The sequence below is a fragment of the Eschrichtius robustus genome, chromosome 21 (assembly GCF_028021215.1).
Source record: "Eschrichtius robustus isolate mEscRob2 chromosome 21, mEscRob2.pri, whole genome shotgun sequence".
NCBI classification, from domain to species: domain Eukaryota; kingdom Metazoa; phylum Chordata; class Mammalia; order Artiodactyla; family Eschrichtiidae; genus Eschrichtius; species Eschrichtius robustus.
In genome coordinates, this window is record NC_090844.1 from 17,520,445 (window position 1) to 17,536,895 (window position 16,451).

Below are 16,451 nucleotides of genomic sequence, written 5' to 3' on the forward strand. Positions count from 1 at the left end.
AAATTTTTAAAATGCAAAGCAAATGTGGTTTAATGAAAAAACTTTCCATTAATTTACTAGGCAAATTAACATCCTCAGGCCTCAATTTCCACAAGTATAAAATAATAAGGGTAATAAATATGCAACTTCCCTGTCTTGCCTCAGACATTTATGAGTATAAAATGAAATGATATACTAAAATTCTCTTAGTAGTTTTAAAATGTTCAAATGTGCCATGTTACTATAAAAATATTTATTATGAGCAGGAACCAGAACTATCTCTGTAGGAAATCTCTACTTATAGGAAAAATCCAGGTATGAAGATGGGATATCACACAAACTTTCCCAATTTATACACTATATTGCAGTTTGATCAGTTGTTTTAGAAAAAGTTTATTTTAAAGATATAAGAACACAGCATATTTAATTACCTCTGTATGTGATAAAATTATCACTCTAAATTATATATCAGTAAAGATTAAATTATTCCCGAATAATGAATTATGTCAAACATATGCTTCATCCCTCCCGCCTACAATAGAAAAGGGGAAAGTTTTTGCCAGTTTCTCCTCCTGGACTAAAATGCATTTGTTTAGGCTGGAAAAATCCTTGATCTCAGCCAGATTTCTCTGACTCCATCTTGTTTTTATCCTACTTTCAGAGTTCTTTTCTTTAGGAAGTACCACTGATACATTTAGCTTCCTCCACGCTACGTCCTTTTTTTTGTTTTCTTTAAATTCCCCTAGAGGTTCATACAGGCTTTTCTTTTTTACTCATGTATAGCACAGGAGGCATTAAAGAATATTTACAATTCTAAATCATACAGAACCATATCTAAAGAAAATTCATAGTTTAAAGACAAAAATAGCATTCTGCAATTTTCCATGATCTTTATTTATCATGGTCTTTGCAGGTCATAGTTGCTTTTGTTCAACGGTTTATTTTTTTATACATGTTGACTGGTAAGGAAAAATAAGAACTACAACAGAAGTCATACACAATACTTAACACTGTAAATCAGAGCTAAGAATAAAAATAACTATATTTCTGTTTCTAAAAAATATTAATGCTCGTAAGCATTTAAAGAATACAAGATAAATAACTTCAAATAAAACACAAAATTATAACACCTATTACCTACATGAATGTGTTGGTTATGTTATATACACTAACAGAAAATGAAAATAAGAAAAGCAGCCAATTTTACCAACCAAGTAAAGAATTATAAATGAAAACCTTCAGAATTTAGTAAGTATGAATTCTTTCTCTTTTACCAGCCAAATAACACATACACACTAAACTAAATCTAAAAAAATAATTAGAACAATAAAACTAAGGATTTTTAGGACCAATGGAAGAATTAACAAAAAGTGGACACCAAAACTAAGCAGATTGTTACCTGGCGCTTCATTGCATGCATTTCTGTTAGACTGCTGTAGTATTCTCCTAGCATGTGCTGTAGGAAAGGGCAGACATAAGGATGAACATAAAATGTGTATGAATAGTAAAGACAGGGTCTATAACATGAATAAATGAATGAAAAAAAGAAATAAGCAAATTTCTTTAAAATCGTTTGCCTGAACTGAAATGTTATCCCAAGGTATCATTTATGCTCTGTTTAAAAATAATCTCTTCAGGGAAAATATCAAAAGATCTGCTATAAACTTGTGTTGATCTGACTGATGACGACTTTCATAATAAACTTCTACCATTCACTCTTAGAAGCATACACATCAAAGGGAACCTCCCACAACCCCCGAGGGAGAAGAGGACTGTATATAGTTCAATACTAGCAGCCATATATGCTACAATCTAATGATCATATAACAAAAACTACTATTACTTGCCATAAAGAATTTTAGGGTAATGGTTAAAACTATAAGTCTTTTTAGAAAAGAGGAATATTTATATTATTCAAACATTTTTTTAGTTCACCAAAATTTCATGGTTATATGTTTCTAAGTGACAGTAATAAGATCTGAAGTACTATGACCAACTATCAATTATTTAGGTAACTGACATCTCAGTTATTAAGCCTATCAATTTAGTGCCTTTCTCCAACCTCCACCCAACTGTTTACTGTTTGAAGACATCAGTATTTGACAAAGATAGTGAAAGGAGATGGAAACTACAAAACTTTGGTAAAATGCTAGGGTCGGAACAATAGAATTGATATGTTTGACAAAAGGATCTTGGACTTAACAGGAGACCAGGATTAAAACTTCGGCTCTACCATTTGCTAGCAATACGACCTTGAGGAGGTCATTTCAAAATATGAATAAATGTGATGTTTCTTTTCTGATTACGAAAGTAATAAATACTCATTATATAAGTTTTAGAAAATATAGAGGAGTTTAAAGATAATAAAACCACTATTAACATTTTGACGCATTTTCTTCCAGTTTTTTTTTTATGCAGATTTTTGTTTAAAATAGTTGGAATCATAATGTTCAGTCAACACCTAAATCCCACTTTCTTCTTTTCACTTTTGTTTTCTTAGGATGGATGCCTACAGGTACTGGGTTAAGGGCATGACTTTTTTCCCCCAAAACTGTACCAGTTTATATTACTGGTCCTTTATGAGCACTGGGAAAAAACAGGCACCCCCTCTGATCATGTTTCCTCATCTGCAAAATGAAAATAAAATGAATTCAAAGGATTATGAGGCTCAAATGAGATGAGCAATTTGTTTAGTTTGTAAACAGTAAAGCATACTACAAATGGTAGCTACTATTATCATTTTCACCAAGGGTCTTACTGACAACTGAAAATTTAGAGTCTATATTTACTGCCTCCCTCTCCATATTTCTTTGAGATGTACTTATTCTTTATAAATCAGGGACGTGCCAGTACTTACTTAAACTAAAATGGCGGCGAATACTTATGACTCCATTCATTCAATAAACACTCACTGAGTGCCTACCATGTGTCACGTTCCATGCTAACATTTAAGATACAAATATGAAAAAATATCGTCTACTGCCAAAGGACCCAAAAAGGTGATACAGACACTTGAACAAGTAAATACTACATAATGTGATACAGGCAACAAAAGAGGTTTACACAGGCTATGACAGAAAAACAAAAAGGAGAAAGGGTAACCTCTCCCAGCTTGGATTTGGATACAATTCCAGAGTTGCAGAATTAAGATTTTATTTAAGAGCCAGCAGAGAAAAAGGCTTACAAAGAGCAAAAAGGACTTGAGGCAGAAAAGACAACTGCTGAGGTGGCTATGGGAAAACTTCAGTTCAGTGCCACTGAAAGAGTCAAGTTCAAGGCACAGGGTGTGAGAAATGAGTCTGGAGAGGCAGGAAGGAATCAAATCTCTGCTGGTCAGGTATGTTACACTGAGGCATCTGGACTTTCTCCTGCAGGCATGGTGAAGGCCAAAGATTTTAAGCAGGGGAACGATGTGATTTTATATCCAACTCTTATTCAGATAATATTTTCAGAATTTCAAATTAGGAGTACCAAATTAATGTCAACTATACTTGTTCATTCAAAATTTTATCAAAATGCATCAAAAGATAGTATCACAATAACAATAAAATATATTTCCAGTTTACACTTCTTGATATTAAGAACTGTGTACTGTAAACTCTACTATAAAACCTTTCACATGATAGAAAAGTGTGACAGATGAATTTTAAGCTTGTTTTAATATAGCTTTTCAAATCTAAGGTGAAGAAGTCCTTAAATTAAAACAAACCAAAAAAGAACATACCTGACGATATTTCTGTAGACCTACTATGTCTTATTACTTTTTCCAGCTGCTCATGATTCTTTCTGCTGAACACTTTCGCTTGAACAGGCGCTTCAGTCTGGGCTGAATGTCTGTTCCTACTTTTGCAAGGTTCACATGTGCTAGACATACTGGCACTTTCATACCCTTGAGTAAAAAAAGTGACAGCTGTTATCAGTTGCAACTAACTCAGACTGAAAGGGAAACTGATTTCCATAGTAAAACAGTACAGGTCACTCAATTTAGAATGCTGTGAAGGCATTCTAGAAATCAAAATAGTAAATAGTATGTTTCGGAAAAATCTTTGCGATAACCTTTGGAGGCATAGGATAACAGTAATAAATTCTAACACTTCATTGTCCTTCGATATTCATCTCAATGAATATATCCCAACTCAAACTACATGGTAGACCTTATATAACCCAAATTCTCTACTAGACTCCAAGCTAACAATTTTTCAGTATTAGGAAATACAAGAAAGAATCACATCTAATCTATATATGTCCATGATAGACAGAAGAATAAGGGGCATTAAATAATCAGATGTCTGCTTTTGTATACCTTTTGTTTAATATGACTTGGTATAAAGCCTTCCCCACCCATAGGTTATACATATATTCTATTAACTCTTCCGAGTTTTGGTATTAATCTTTTTTTTCAGTTACTTTTCGGCATCTAGCACAAGGTAGGAATTCAACTTTATTTTGTTCCACATGGATAGTTGGTTACACCTACCCTTTTCCCACTGAATTAAAATGCAACCTTGGTCAATATATTAAATCTCCACACTTACTGGGTTTTACTTCTGGGCATTCCATCTGTTTAACTTATCTATTCCAATGCCACAGAAGTTTTACACTATGTTTAAACACCTGGTAAGACAAGTCCTATCTAGCTTCTTTTCTTAGCTATTTTTGGACACTGGTCCTTCCACAGAAGTTTCGAGATCTTTTTCCCCCAATTTCAAAAACAATTCATGAGGATTCAAAATAGAAACACATTAAAAGTATTTATTAATTTGAGGAGAATTTATTTATTTTTAAATATTTATTTATATATTTATTTGGCTATGACAGGTCTTAGCTGCAGCACAGGGGATCATTGTTGCAGCGTGTGGAATCTTTAGTTGCAATTTTATACATTCTAACTTAAGAACATAGTTATGCTTTTATATTTGCTTAATCTTGTTTCGTGTTCTTCAAAAAATTTTTTATAGATCTAGTACATTTCTTGTTAAATTTATTCCTAAGGATTTTTTGTCCCAGTAGCTTTGGATACTACTACGAAAAGAATACTCCCTGCCACTTCCATTTCTACTGGGTATTACTATGATAGAGAAAAATATTTACACACTTATTTCATAATCTTATTTCACAATTACTTTACTAACTTAGCTAACTTAGGTAGCTATTTTCCAGTGTCTCTCGGGCTAGCTTAGAAAATATATAAAATTTGTTTCCCTCCTTTTCAAACATTTATTCCAATCATTTAATCTTGTCATAATACTTTCCAACCAATGCTAAATAATGATGGTGGTAGAGAGGGAATCCCTGTTAATTCCTAATTTTGATAGATATATCTCTGGAGTATTTTCACTTACAATAGTGCTTGTAAGTGGCATCAGCTAACAGCCTTTATTATATTTAAATAACTGCCTCCCTTTCTAGGTGCATTTTCATTAGGAATGACTTAAAATTTTATCTAATCTACCGCTATGATTACATGACTTCTGTCCTGTAATGTGGTTGATATAATCAATTATGTTGACAGATTTCCTGATAATAAATCACAATTACATTTCTGTAATAAACCCTGTTGACAACAGTCTAATATTCTTTTCATATACTGGCAGGTTAAATTTGCTAGTATTTTACTTTTGAATTTACATTAATAGCTGAGATTAAACTACTGCTGTCTTTACTGAACTGTTACCTCTCCTTTTCACCTTCCCTTATATAAAGGTCTCTATCTGATTCATATATTGTCTTTATAGTTTTCTTCAGATAGGACACACCAGTATCTTCTTTCATCTTGACAGGTGAAGAGTCACTTGTCGGAGAGTAGGATTCTTGAGCTGTAGTCCCTTTTTGTCCATGAATGGATGTCACTTCACTTCTACTTTTTTAGGTTTTAAGTAAGACTGTCTGATGTCAGTTTGGTTTTTCTCATTATATGCAACTTGTTCTTCCAACCTGGAAGCTTAGAGGATTTTTACTTTTTCCTCGGAATCCAGGAACTGTAGCAGTCTATACACAGGGGGGAAGGGGTGTGTACTTTCTCTTCCTGCCTCCTGGCTGGGCAACAGTCAACTATTTTGATCTGCAGTCTTGAGTCTTTCTTCATTAAAGATTCCCTTTTATTATTTGTTGAATTACTGCCTCTCCACCTTTTTTTTTTCTTCTCCTTTAGAACTCCTTGTATATCAGATCTCCAAGATTTGTCCTTAAGCCTCTAATCATTTCTCTCTTTATTTTATCTCTTAGTACTTTTTGCTCTGTGTAATGACATAGTTCTTCCCTTTAATTTTCTAGGCCAGTAATTTGGAACTTAATAGCATTTGTCCTCTTTTTCAAATAATCTAAACATTAAATGTGAAAATCATTTTTTCTAGTTCTAAAGAATTTACGTTATAATTCAATCTGCTTTTTAAAATAATTCAATCTGCTTAAGTATTCTTATCATTTTGCTCAAGTGAGTATTTCCTTCAATAATTTTGTTTTTACTAGATTTTACCTGTTCTAGTGGTCTGCTTCTGTGACTTCTCTCTGGTTGCTGGTCCCTTTTATGTGCACTGTTATGTTCATTGGGTTAGTCCCGACTCTTATCTACCCTTAAGGCTGGACCCAACTGCTGGGCGGCTTTAATGGCAGCATGCCGACAGTGCTTGGAAGTCTCACGCCCATGGTGAAGCAATGGTCTGGTTGGCGAGCTGTCAGCCTCCCACCAAGACAATGAAAAAGGAAGCCTCTCGACTGCTCAGTCTCCTCAGCTGCCAAGGTAAGTGCTTTACCATGTTCAGGGTAGGGAGGATGCCGCCTCTTTTTTCAGTGACACCCTTTCCCATTAGTACTTTGAAGTGGCAAAAGACTGCTACTCCTGGAGGGGAGGGAAGCGCCCTCCCCGTGGAAGGAGGGGTTGCATGGATCTCCTCCAAACAAGTTTTCTCTAAGAACCACAGGGCTCTGATTTTTGCTCACTCTCTGAAAGAGCCAGCAGAACCTAAAGCCTTGCTGCTTATGTCTCTAGATCACAACGGCTGCTCTGTTAATAACAAATTAGTTCCCAATATACTGTCAAATTATTCTCTGTGATATCCTATCTGGATTCAACTTCCCTTTCTTCCTCTAAGGCCATCATTCAAGTTAGGACTTCATCATCTCATGTATAGGTTCCTGATTTCTTTGTTGGTCTCTAAGACTCTCAAGCCACTCTCATTCATTCTGCATGAAACTTACCGGAAAAAGAGCCCTGTTGGTTACTTTGGACTATTACATAAAAAGCAATAAAAGGTATGACTGCCAAGAGTAATATGTAAAATGATATAAATGGTAGTACTATTGCTTATTTAATTAACAGCAAACATAGCTCTGAAGAAAATAAAGTATGTTATTCTAACAAGAACATTTATATAAATGAAATTAAGCTTCTAATTGCTGTTACTGAATCATGTGAAAAGTGCTGAATGGATTCTAATCAAAATTAAAATATATATTATGTAGCATACAGAAAATTCTCTTTAGGGAGCCCCAGTAGTGAGAAAAAACAAAAAAATAAAAATCAGTCATCCTCCAAAAAAGCTAAGACTGTGAAGAGAAGCATGCTATAATTTTTAAGATGCTATAAAAAGAGGGGAAAAAAAACCCCATGGTTTTATATGAGTCCCAATTTTAAAATATCAAGGGCTAGATTTCCAAAGTTAAGGTACTACTGTTGATTAGTTTCTCTTTGGGGCACTTTAATAGTAATCCTCCAGGGAAAGTAGAAGATTTAATGAAAGTCAGTAATACTTCAGAGTAACACTGGCCAGGCCAGCTGATATAACAGCGGCAACATCGACATATGATGGTCATTATTGTAAGGGGGTTATCTCCTGTTTTCCTCAGCACAAGTGGCTGACAGAGCTAGAAGAAACAGTATTTCTAGTTGTGTCTCCATTACAGGGAAACAGCTCAGCCACAGCACCCTGGAGACCTTCCATGCACCCACACAGGCCACACCGGGAAGGACTGAACCATCGCTGAATCTAAGTCTTGGCGGAAGGCCTTTCGATTTTCCTCTCTTTCCCCTGGAAGGCTGTCATGAGAGAACTTCTCATCTCCTGGGCTCTGATGAAAACATGAGACCGGTTCGCCTCACCCCCTGAGGGTACATCTCCATTCTCTACCGTGGCTTAGCTACAGCACAGCACTGGCTCCTAGGCTACAGGGTGCCCCACCACTCATGATGCAACTATCATCTGGCCCCTTCTGTTTCAGCATCACCCTTGTGGTGAGTGGCATAAGGGACACAGGGAGCTGGCACCTTTGGCCACCCTTCCTTTCTCTGACTTCATTAAATAATAAACTCTGAATCTAAAAAGGGCCATATCTGTCAGGGCTTATCTTGCCTAATGCTAGACATGCATTTTATCTCAAGCTTCATTAGTGAGCAAGAAGAGTGGGGGAAGAAAGCAACAAAAAGACTCAGGGCCGGGAGGAACCCGGAAGTCAGCATACTGAGGACCATCTAGGATGACTATGTGCTTCTACTCCTCTCCAATAACATCAAAAGAGGAAATGGGCCTGGTAGAGCGTAGCCAAATTATGGGTCTGTTAACCAAGTTATATGTCTGATAACTCAAGTACCCAGCAAGGCAAGAAGTCATGCTCAACTCATAAAGTCTGAATTTGAACTGAAGCTTAAAAGATAATTAGCACATAATTTGTAAAATCTTACTTTGCATGCAATAATATGTATCTTTACATATAAAGACCTTCTAAAGATTACCATCATTGGTACATTACCATCATGTGAAACAAAGTTAAATGAAGATTTAGCATGCTACTTCTGAAAGACTGTCAACATGCACAGAAAACATAGAAACAGCTCAAATTTGGAACAGTATAATTGGCTGTACTATATCTTTTAAGATAGCAACTTAAGTCCCACTGTGCTGGCCTATTTGCCATATCCTATTTCCTTCCCCAGTTCTCTCATCTTCTCTTCTTGCTTCACCCTGACTCTACATGACTTTTCCTATTGTTACTACAATTTGGAATGCTTCCCAATCTTCCCTCCATCGACCTCCATTCCTACTTCCTTTAAGACAGAGTAAACATTCTTTCTTCTAAGAAATCATGGCTATCCCTATCCCACAAAGAGAACAAAAGCAACATCAATTAGTGGTCTAGCTCAGCACTTCTCAGACTTTAATGTGCATGTATTCGTATTAAAACATCTGGAATCTTGCTACTATGCAAACTGAGAAACAGTGCGTACTGATTCAGCCGGTATGAGGTGGGGCCCAAGAGCCTGCATTTCTCGTAAGCTCCCAGACGATGCGGATGCTGCTTGTCCGCGGCTCACGTGCTGCGTAGCAAGGACTTGGCTCATTTGATTTTGCTACATATTATTTTGACTCTGCATATATTAGTTCGGTTCTGCTATCAGGTCTTTTATTTTTGTGTGTGCACCTTAAAGTGGAGCTCCCACTAACAGATGGTCTTAAAGCCCTCTCGAACAAATGTGAATGTGCATTTTTGGCAAGTATTTTTATACTTAAGTATGAAAAAAGAGAGCAAATAGATCAGAAGGCCAATCTTTGCCTTGAAGTAAAAGAAAAGCTGAATTGTGTATCTGGAACCATAATTCTTCAGAATAAAGGGGTTTCAAAAATACAAATACACCAGGATTTCTAGGCTCAGGCAGACATGGCTCTATGTTGGCTGAGTGCCCTCTAAGACCCTGCTACTCAAACTGGAGTCCACAGACTGCACTGTCAATGCTGACCAACAATGCATGGGAGAGCTTGTTAGAAATGCAGACTCTCAGGTCCCTCCTCAGACTGACTGAATCAGACTCTGACTTTAAGCAAGATTCCCAAGGAGATCCGTATGAAACATTATAAAGTTCAAGAAGCACTGCCCTAGCACACTCAAAATAACCAGCTGAATGAGAGAATGCTGGGATCACATTGTTAGTTTCTTTCCATTTACTCATATGACAAAAAGCATTCTGTTGGAGCAACTACGTTAATAAGAAGTTCAGAGTTACCCAGAGGGCCTCTCTCAAAATGGTCACTATCTACTTAAATCTTCTCTAGTGGCACCAACAGTGACCATGGAGAAGGCATCGTAGTTGTATTTTCATTCATTTGAATGGTTTCAGATCACTAATCTACTAAGTAATCAGCTCCTCCCAAACCTACGTAACTGAAAAATTATTTCAAGGATGATAATGTGTATGCTGAGAAAAATGTTACCCCTGTTCAAGTTTGCTTGTTTAACCATGAAATCAGAGTCTTCACATGGGAGCAGGAGTAGGAGCCCAGGACTTTAGGAAACATGAAGTACCGAAATGAAAAAAAATATATACACGTATTCTTTTTCACATCCATAGTTTTCATCAGATTTTTCAAGGGTTCCATTATCCAAAGATGGCTGAGATGAACGCTGCCAAAGCTTACAAGTGGATTTTTAACTGCAGAGTGTCCCAGGACCTTTACTACACTTATAATGTATTGTGAGCTTCCAAGAGAGGAAGTTAGTGGGTGCAGTGAATTTTCACAATTTTCTGATTATAAGCCTAGAATATTTTGCTCTTAAGCACCAAATACTATCTCCTTGAAGGCAGAACAACCTTTCAGGGCCACAGCCAAAAAGTGTCCCTTGCAAACTGGAAGGAGCATCCTTTAACTACAATATTCCAGAGTTTAGCTAGTAAATCAATTTTTAACCTAGTGTTAGACTTCAGTAAGTTCTTCAAAAATCATAAAAAATCTGTTTTTTAAAAAAGTGGCATGCAGTGAACACTATAAAGAGAACTTTGATATTATACTCAATGACAAGATTCAATAAAATATGGATTAATGTTTTCTCCTATTAACTAAGGTTCAGTTCCTGAAGGACTAAGAGCAAACCTGTTCTAAAAGTGACTTCATCTACATGATATTCAAAGATTGCAATGTAGTCAGAGGCCCACATTTCTTTAAATGAATCCACCGCGGATCTAGCCAGAAGTCATGAACAAAGTCTTGCACGTAATATTAAACGAGAGAACAGTAAAAGTTCCAAGCTGATAGGAACCACATACATAGTAAGAAGTTTTAAGAGGCACAAAAAAGAATAAATGCCATGTTTTAAAATATCTACACCATTAAACCCTATTTGATAAATTTTATTTAAAAAGTTCTCAAAGGTACCTAAAAATGACTTTGCTCAGGTGGGTCTACAACAGTGCCTCCTCATCAGTCACGCCGAAATGATATTCGCCAACATGTGAGAGTGAGGGTGCCAACATTTATGCTCATCAAGTCAACAAATTGCAGTACTTACCAGTATTTTTAACTCTGCTTTTCAGCTGAGTAGAATGCCTCTTCTTACTCTTTGATTTGGGAGTTTTATCTTTAGATGCCAGGCTGGCCTGTGCAGATGCTTTTCTTGACTTGAATGTTTTAGTTACTGTTGTTGGATCTACTGGGTCAGGCATACTGCTAAAGCTTTCTAACGACTCTTCATCAAATTGGCGTCTTCTCCTACTGGTATCTAATTGATTTTTGCGATGACTATTTGTTGTTTTCTCTACAGACACTGCAAATCCAGTCTTGAGAAATGGTTTTTCTACTTCACCTTCTTGGTCATATAACCATGGTGTCCTACTGTTCTCCACCTCCTCTTCGGGCTGTTTTTGATTCCTTACCAATGAAAATAAGTTTTTATATATTACAATGATATATTTCTATATCTACTGAAAACTCCAGATATACTTAATTTATAGTCTACTAGTAGATTCAGGTAAATAAAAACTGTCAACAGGCTATAAAAATATTCCCACAAAATACACATTAAAAATGAAAATATTACACAGGCTAAGGTACTAAATTACTTTAAACTTTAATTTTATACCTTTCTCACTAAACCATTTTCACTAGTGAGACTTTCAAACCAAAGATCCAGCATTCATAATGGAAAGAGTGGGAAGGTAAGATCAAGGGAGGATGGAACATACAAGGAAAAAACAAAAAACTTAAAGAAACAACTGAAAACGAACCACAGTAAAAAGTTTGGAAACATACATGGATCTGTGTCACCTAAAGCAGTTCAAATATAACCAGAATCTGGTGAAAACAACTGGCCATGTAACTAGTAATTTATTTCTCTGCACATTGTCTTGTTTAGCTCTGTTAGCTTAGTGTCATTTTCCAAATTTTATCTGCGAAACATTGGCATCCCTTAATATGTTAATAGGTATTCACTGGTTATCTAAATCTGGGAAAAAATACGCAAAACAAAGTTAAACAGGTCTGCAGTACTTCTCAGACCTTTCAATATGCCAATGTGTTTTATAAATGTCTTCGAAGGGAACATAGTGAACACGTTGTCTGAAACTTTTTATTACAGAACCTGACATGGACAACAGAGTTCCTAAGAATATAATTTGGGAGACATTGATCTATAGGGATTAATTCAAGACAAAGATTAGCAAACCTACAGTTTACATGCCAAATTCAGCTTGCTGCCTGTTTTTTTGTATGGCCTGAGAGCTATGAATGATCTTTATATTCTTAAATCGTTGAAAAAAAAAATTAAAAGGAGAAATATAGTTTATGAGACATGAAAATTACATAAAATTCAAATTTCACTGTCCATAAATCAAGTGTTCTTGGAACACAGCAACTTATCTGTTTATATATTGTTTATAAATGCTTCTGTGCAAAAATGGCAGAGATAAATGGTTATGACAGACACTATGGCCTGCAATATTTACTACGTAGTCCTTTATAGGAAAAGTTTTCTGACCCGAGCTAACAACTACAATGTTTCATCTGACCTCTTTGTTATCTCCAGCCACTTAATTCAGGGAACCTATAATAGCTGAAATTTTGGAAAGAGATGAGGTCTAAACTGAAGTAGGTCTAATATCTAAAATAATAATACCCAGATGCATTTTTTTTTTTTTTTTACTACCAATTACATATAAACTATAGATAATAATGAAGTAGGGACCTTCCATTAGGAAGGCCATTCACTAAAGCTTTGAATAAATGTTTATTGCTTGTGATGGAGATTCATTCAACCACCATTTCTCAATGTCAGTTGACCACTAAACACTGTTTTAGGCTCTGACAATAGAATACTTTCACAGAGTAACACAAGATTTAGTAGGAAAAAAAGGTTAGTGCAGATAAGAAAAGGAGTCAACAAGGTCAGGGAGGTCTACCACAGGATTCCTGGAGGTGAACACGAAGTTGAATTCTAAGAATTTTTGGTTAATTAAGTAAAAAACAAAACGAAAATGTTCATGATTTAACAATTAAACTGTCAAAATGCTAATTTAAGAGGCTGAGACATGCCCACACACATAACTAAAGGCAGAAGTAATGTGACCTATATATTTATAAAGGGATAGGAAAAACAAAATCACAGAGATACTTCAGACAGAACAAGCATTAGGCTCAACTGACCTCTGATTTTTCATCCTTTTAAAAAGTTTTTCTGAAGTAAATAACAACAATAAAAAGGCTATAATCTTTTTCCAGCGGGCTATCCAAATCATTTTCTGGATTAAAACAATCATTAAAAACATTATTTATCGAGCCATAAAAATGCTTTCGAGAATGATTAACCTGAGCCAATCCAATGAGTCTTTCACACACTATTTGGGTCAAAATTGTAATTGGGAAGATTATCGTATTAAAAAATAATAAATGTGAGAAACAGAGAGAAAAAGGAATCCTGACTATGTATCACTAAAACTTCCTTGGCAAAAGTTGTTTTTATAACCTAATAGTACTCAATATTACATTTGGATGGGCCTTAGGAACTTACTCTAATCAGGGGCTATGAATCAAACAAAGGAGCCATCACTTTGTAACAACTATCTTCCAGCAGTTAATATTAGTTTCTATTTCTAAATCAATGAACAGTGAACTGGTATAACCTTAAAGACAGATATCAAATCAAGGCCAAAGACACTCTATGGGTTAGGTCATATCCTTCCAAAATGAACCTCACAGGACACCCTGATCAAAACTCTGAACCGCTCTTGTACCAGGGTTAGCAACAGGTATACGCCTGAGTGACATCTGGTAAGATGTCAAAACTTCATATTCCCAACACTATCGAGTCAGACAATCACAAACATCCTCCCTAATTACATTCTCAAATTACAGATAATTAGATGTAGTCACAAAGTGATGTTTAAGCAAATAATGGATTATGTTTACAATCAAGTACCTTTGTTTTTCTGCTCCAACAGAAGAACTACTTTCAAAAGGTTTTGGAAAAGCCATGTATTCTGTTTTCCCTGAAGGATTCTGGGCTAATGGTTGCTGCTGTTCAGTGGGTGTAGAAATATTTTGAGAAAAATCTCCAAAATTAGAAGGAAATAAAGGGCTGAAATTCATACCTAATAAATAAAAACAATGGGTAAGACAACAATAAAGAAGCACCTTTAGCCTTAAAATGAAATTTAAAAATAGTTTTAATTAAATATGCCATTCAAATCCACCAAAAGAAAAATCTGTGATTAAAATAAAGTAACACTCATTTATTCAATCACTGTTTTACAGCTCAGTCAGCTATGTTTTCAGCATTGGTGATTCAAAGATAAATACTGATCCCCAACCCCTTAAGAGCTAAAAGTTAGCAAAAATAATGCTTGATATTTATCAGAGTATTACTGGGTACAAGGCTCTACTGTAGGCACGTTACATGTTACTTCATTTAATGCTCAAAACAACACTGTGAAATAGGTATTATATTCATTTTACTAGTGAGAAAATAGGTTTAGAGATCAAATGCCTAGTAAATGAAAGAGCAGGTTAGATCTCGGGTCTGCATGGCTCCAAAGCTTAGGTTCTTTACACTCTACGTGGGAAGTAAAATATAATCACATACTTAATATATAGTGCTGTAACAGAGATATTTACAAATGGCTACTTACAACTTGGGGGAGAAGGGGATCAGGGAGGGTTTCACAAAACTGAACTAGATTGACTGTGAAGAACGAACAGTCTTCGTACAGGGTTGGCATGGGTATAAGGCATATTATGACAAAAAGGAACTGCATGTGCAATTTCTTATATTATTTGTTACTTAAATGCCTACTCAAAAAACATCTGCTGGGGGCTTCCCTGGTGGCGCAGTGGTTGAGAATCTGCCTGCCAATGCAGGGGACACGGGTTCGAGCCCTGGGCTGGGAAGATCCCACATGCCACGGAGCAACTGGGCCCGTGAGCCACAATTACTGAGCCTGCGCGTCTGGAGCCTGTGCTCCGCAACAAGAGAGGCCACAATAGTGAGAGGCCTGCGCACCGCGATGAAGAGTGGTCCCCACTTGCCGCAACTAGAGAAAGCCCTCGCACAGAAACGAAGACTCAACACAGTCACAAATAAATAAATAAATAAATAAAAGAACGTGAATTTCTTTAAAAAAAAAAAAAGCAAACTGGGCTATTCATTTCAGTAACAGTCAAGTGGTCTTAGTTTGCATTCAATTTCCAATCAGTTTCTCAATCTAAAAAAAAAAAAAAAAAAAACATCTGCTGGGACTTCCCTGGAGGCGTGGTGGTTAAGAATCCGCCTGCCAATGCAGGGGACATGGGTTTGAGCCCTGGTCTGAGAAGATCCCACATGCTGCGGAGCAACTAAGCCCGTGCGCTGCAACTACTGAGCCTGCGCTCTAGAGCCTGTGAGCCACAACTACTGAGCCCGTGTGCCAAAACTACTGAAGCCTGCGCGCCTAGAGCCTGTGCTCCGCAACAAGAGAAGTCACCACAGTGAGAAGCCTGCGCACTGCAACAAAGAGTAGCCCCCGCTCGCCGCAACTAGAGAAAGCCTGCAAGCCGCAACGAAGACCCAATACAGGCAATAAATAAATAAATAAATAAATAAATTTTTTTAAAAGTCTGCTGCCAATATTACTCCACACCTAAGAACTAAAAACCTTGTTAAATTGTTTAACACCATTGCTTTTATAATCCTGTTAAGAAAATACACTGTATCTGTGGATATTTATATTCACAAAGCCCTCCCAACCCTTTTCCTCTTCCTATATTCTCTGGCAAACACCTTCAACTCCTCTCCCTTCACGACTCACCTCACCTAACTGATCATTCTACCTCCAGAATGTCTTTAAAATTACTCCTTTTTCTTTACCGCTACTGCCGATGCCTTAGGTCGAGCTGTCATTCCTTCCCTGCTGTTACTGCACTAGCCTTCCACTCACCATCTATACCCTTAGCGCCTTCCCTCCAATCTCAATCAACACTATCACTAGTGTAATCTTTTTAAAATATAAACCTCATGCTATTCCTCTGGATTAGCAGGATTCCTCAAAATCCTCCAATGGCCCCTCTAGTAAGCAGCAGAAAGTCTAAGCTTCTTTGCACAGCACAAAGGCCTCCACTGCTCTCCAGCCACATCAACTACACTTCCCCTGCCATGGCCCTAAACACGAGCCATACTTCATGACCTCTAAATTCCCTAAGTAATAAACTGTTCCATTGCTTTGTAACTCTAAGTGGTTCCAT

The 16,451-nt window shown here is 36.5% G+C and overlaps 1 protein-coding gene across 28 annotated transcripts in view; it reads right to left on the reverse strand.

Annotated features, from left to right (window-relative positions):
• Positions 1 to 16,451, reverse strand: part of PCM1 (pericentriolar material 1) — an 88,395-nt gene that overhangs the window by 26,538 nt on the left and 45,406 nt on the right. For 12 of the 28 annotated variants that reach the window (XM_068532325.1, XM_068532334.1, XM_068532330.1 and 9 more), the window contains 4 exons: positions 14,155 to 14,326; positions 11,254 to 11,612; positions 3,704 to 3,868; positions 1,379 to 1,435 (listed from right to left, as the gene is read on the reverse strand). In XM_068532325.1, the coding sequence (XP_068388426.1) occupies positions 1,379 to 1,435; positions 3,704 to 3,868; positions 11,254 to 11,612; positions 14,155 to 14,326 (753 nt within the window). The remainder of the gene's footprint in view (positions 1 to 1,378; positions 1,436 to 3,703; positions 3,869 to 11,253; positions 11,613 to 14,154; positions 14,327 to 16,451) is intronic. The other 16 variants (XM_068532328.1, XM_068532342.1, XM_068532339.1 and 13 more) reach the window with 2 other exon arrangements.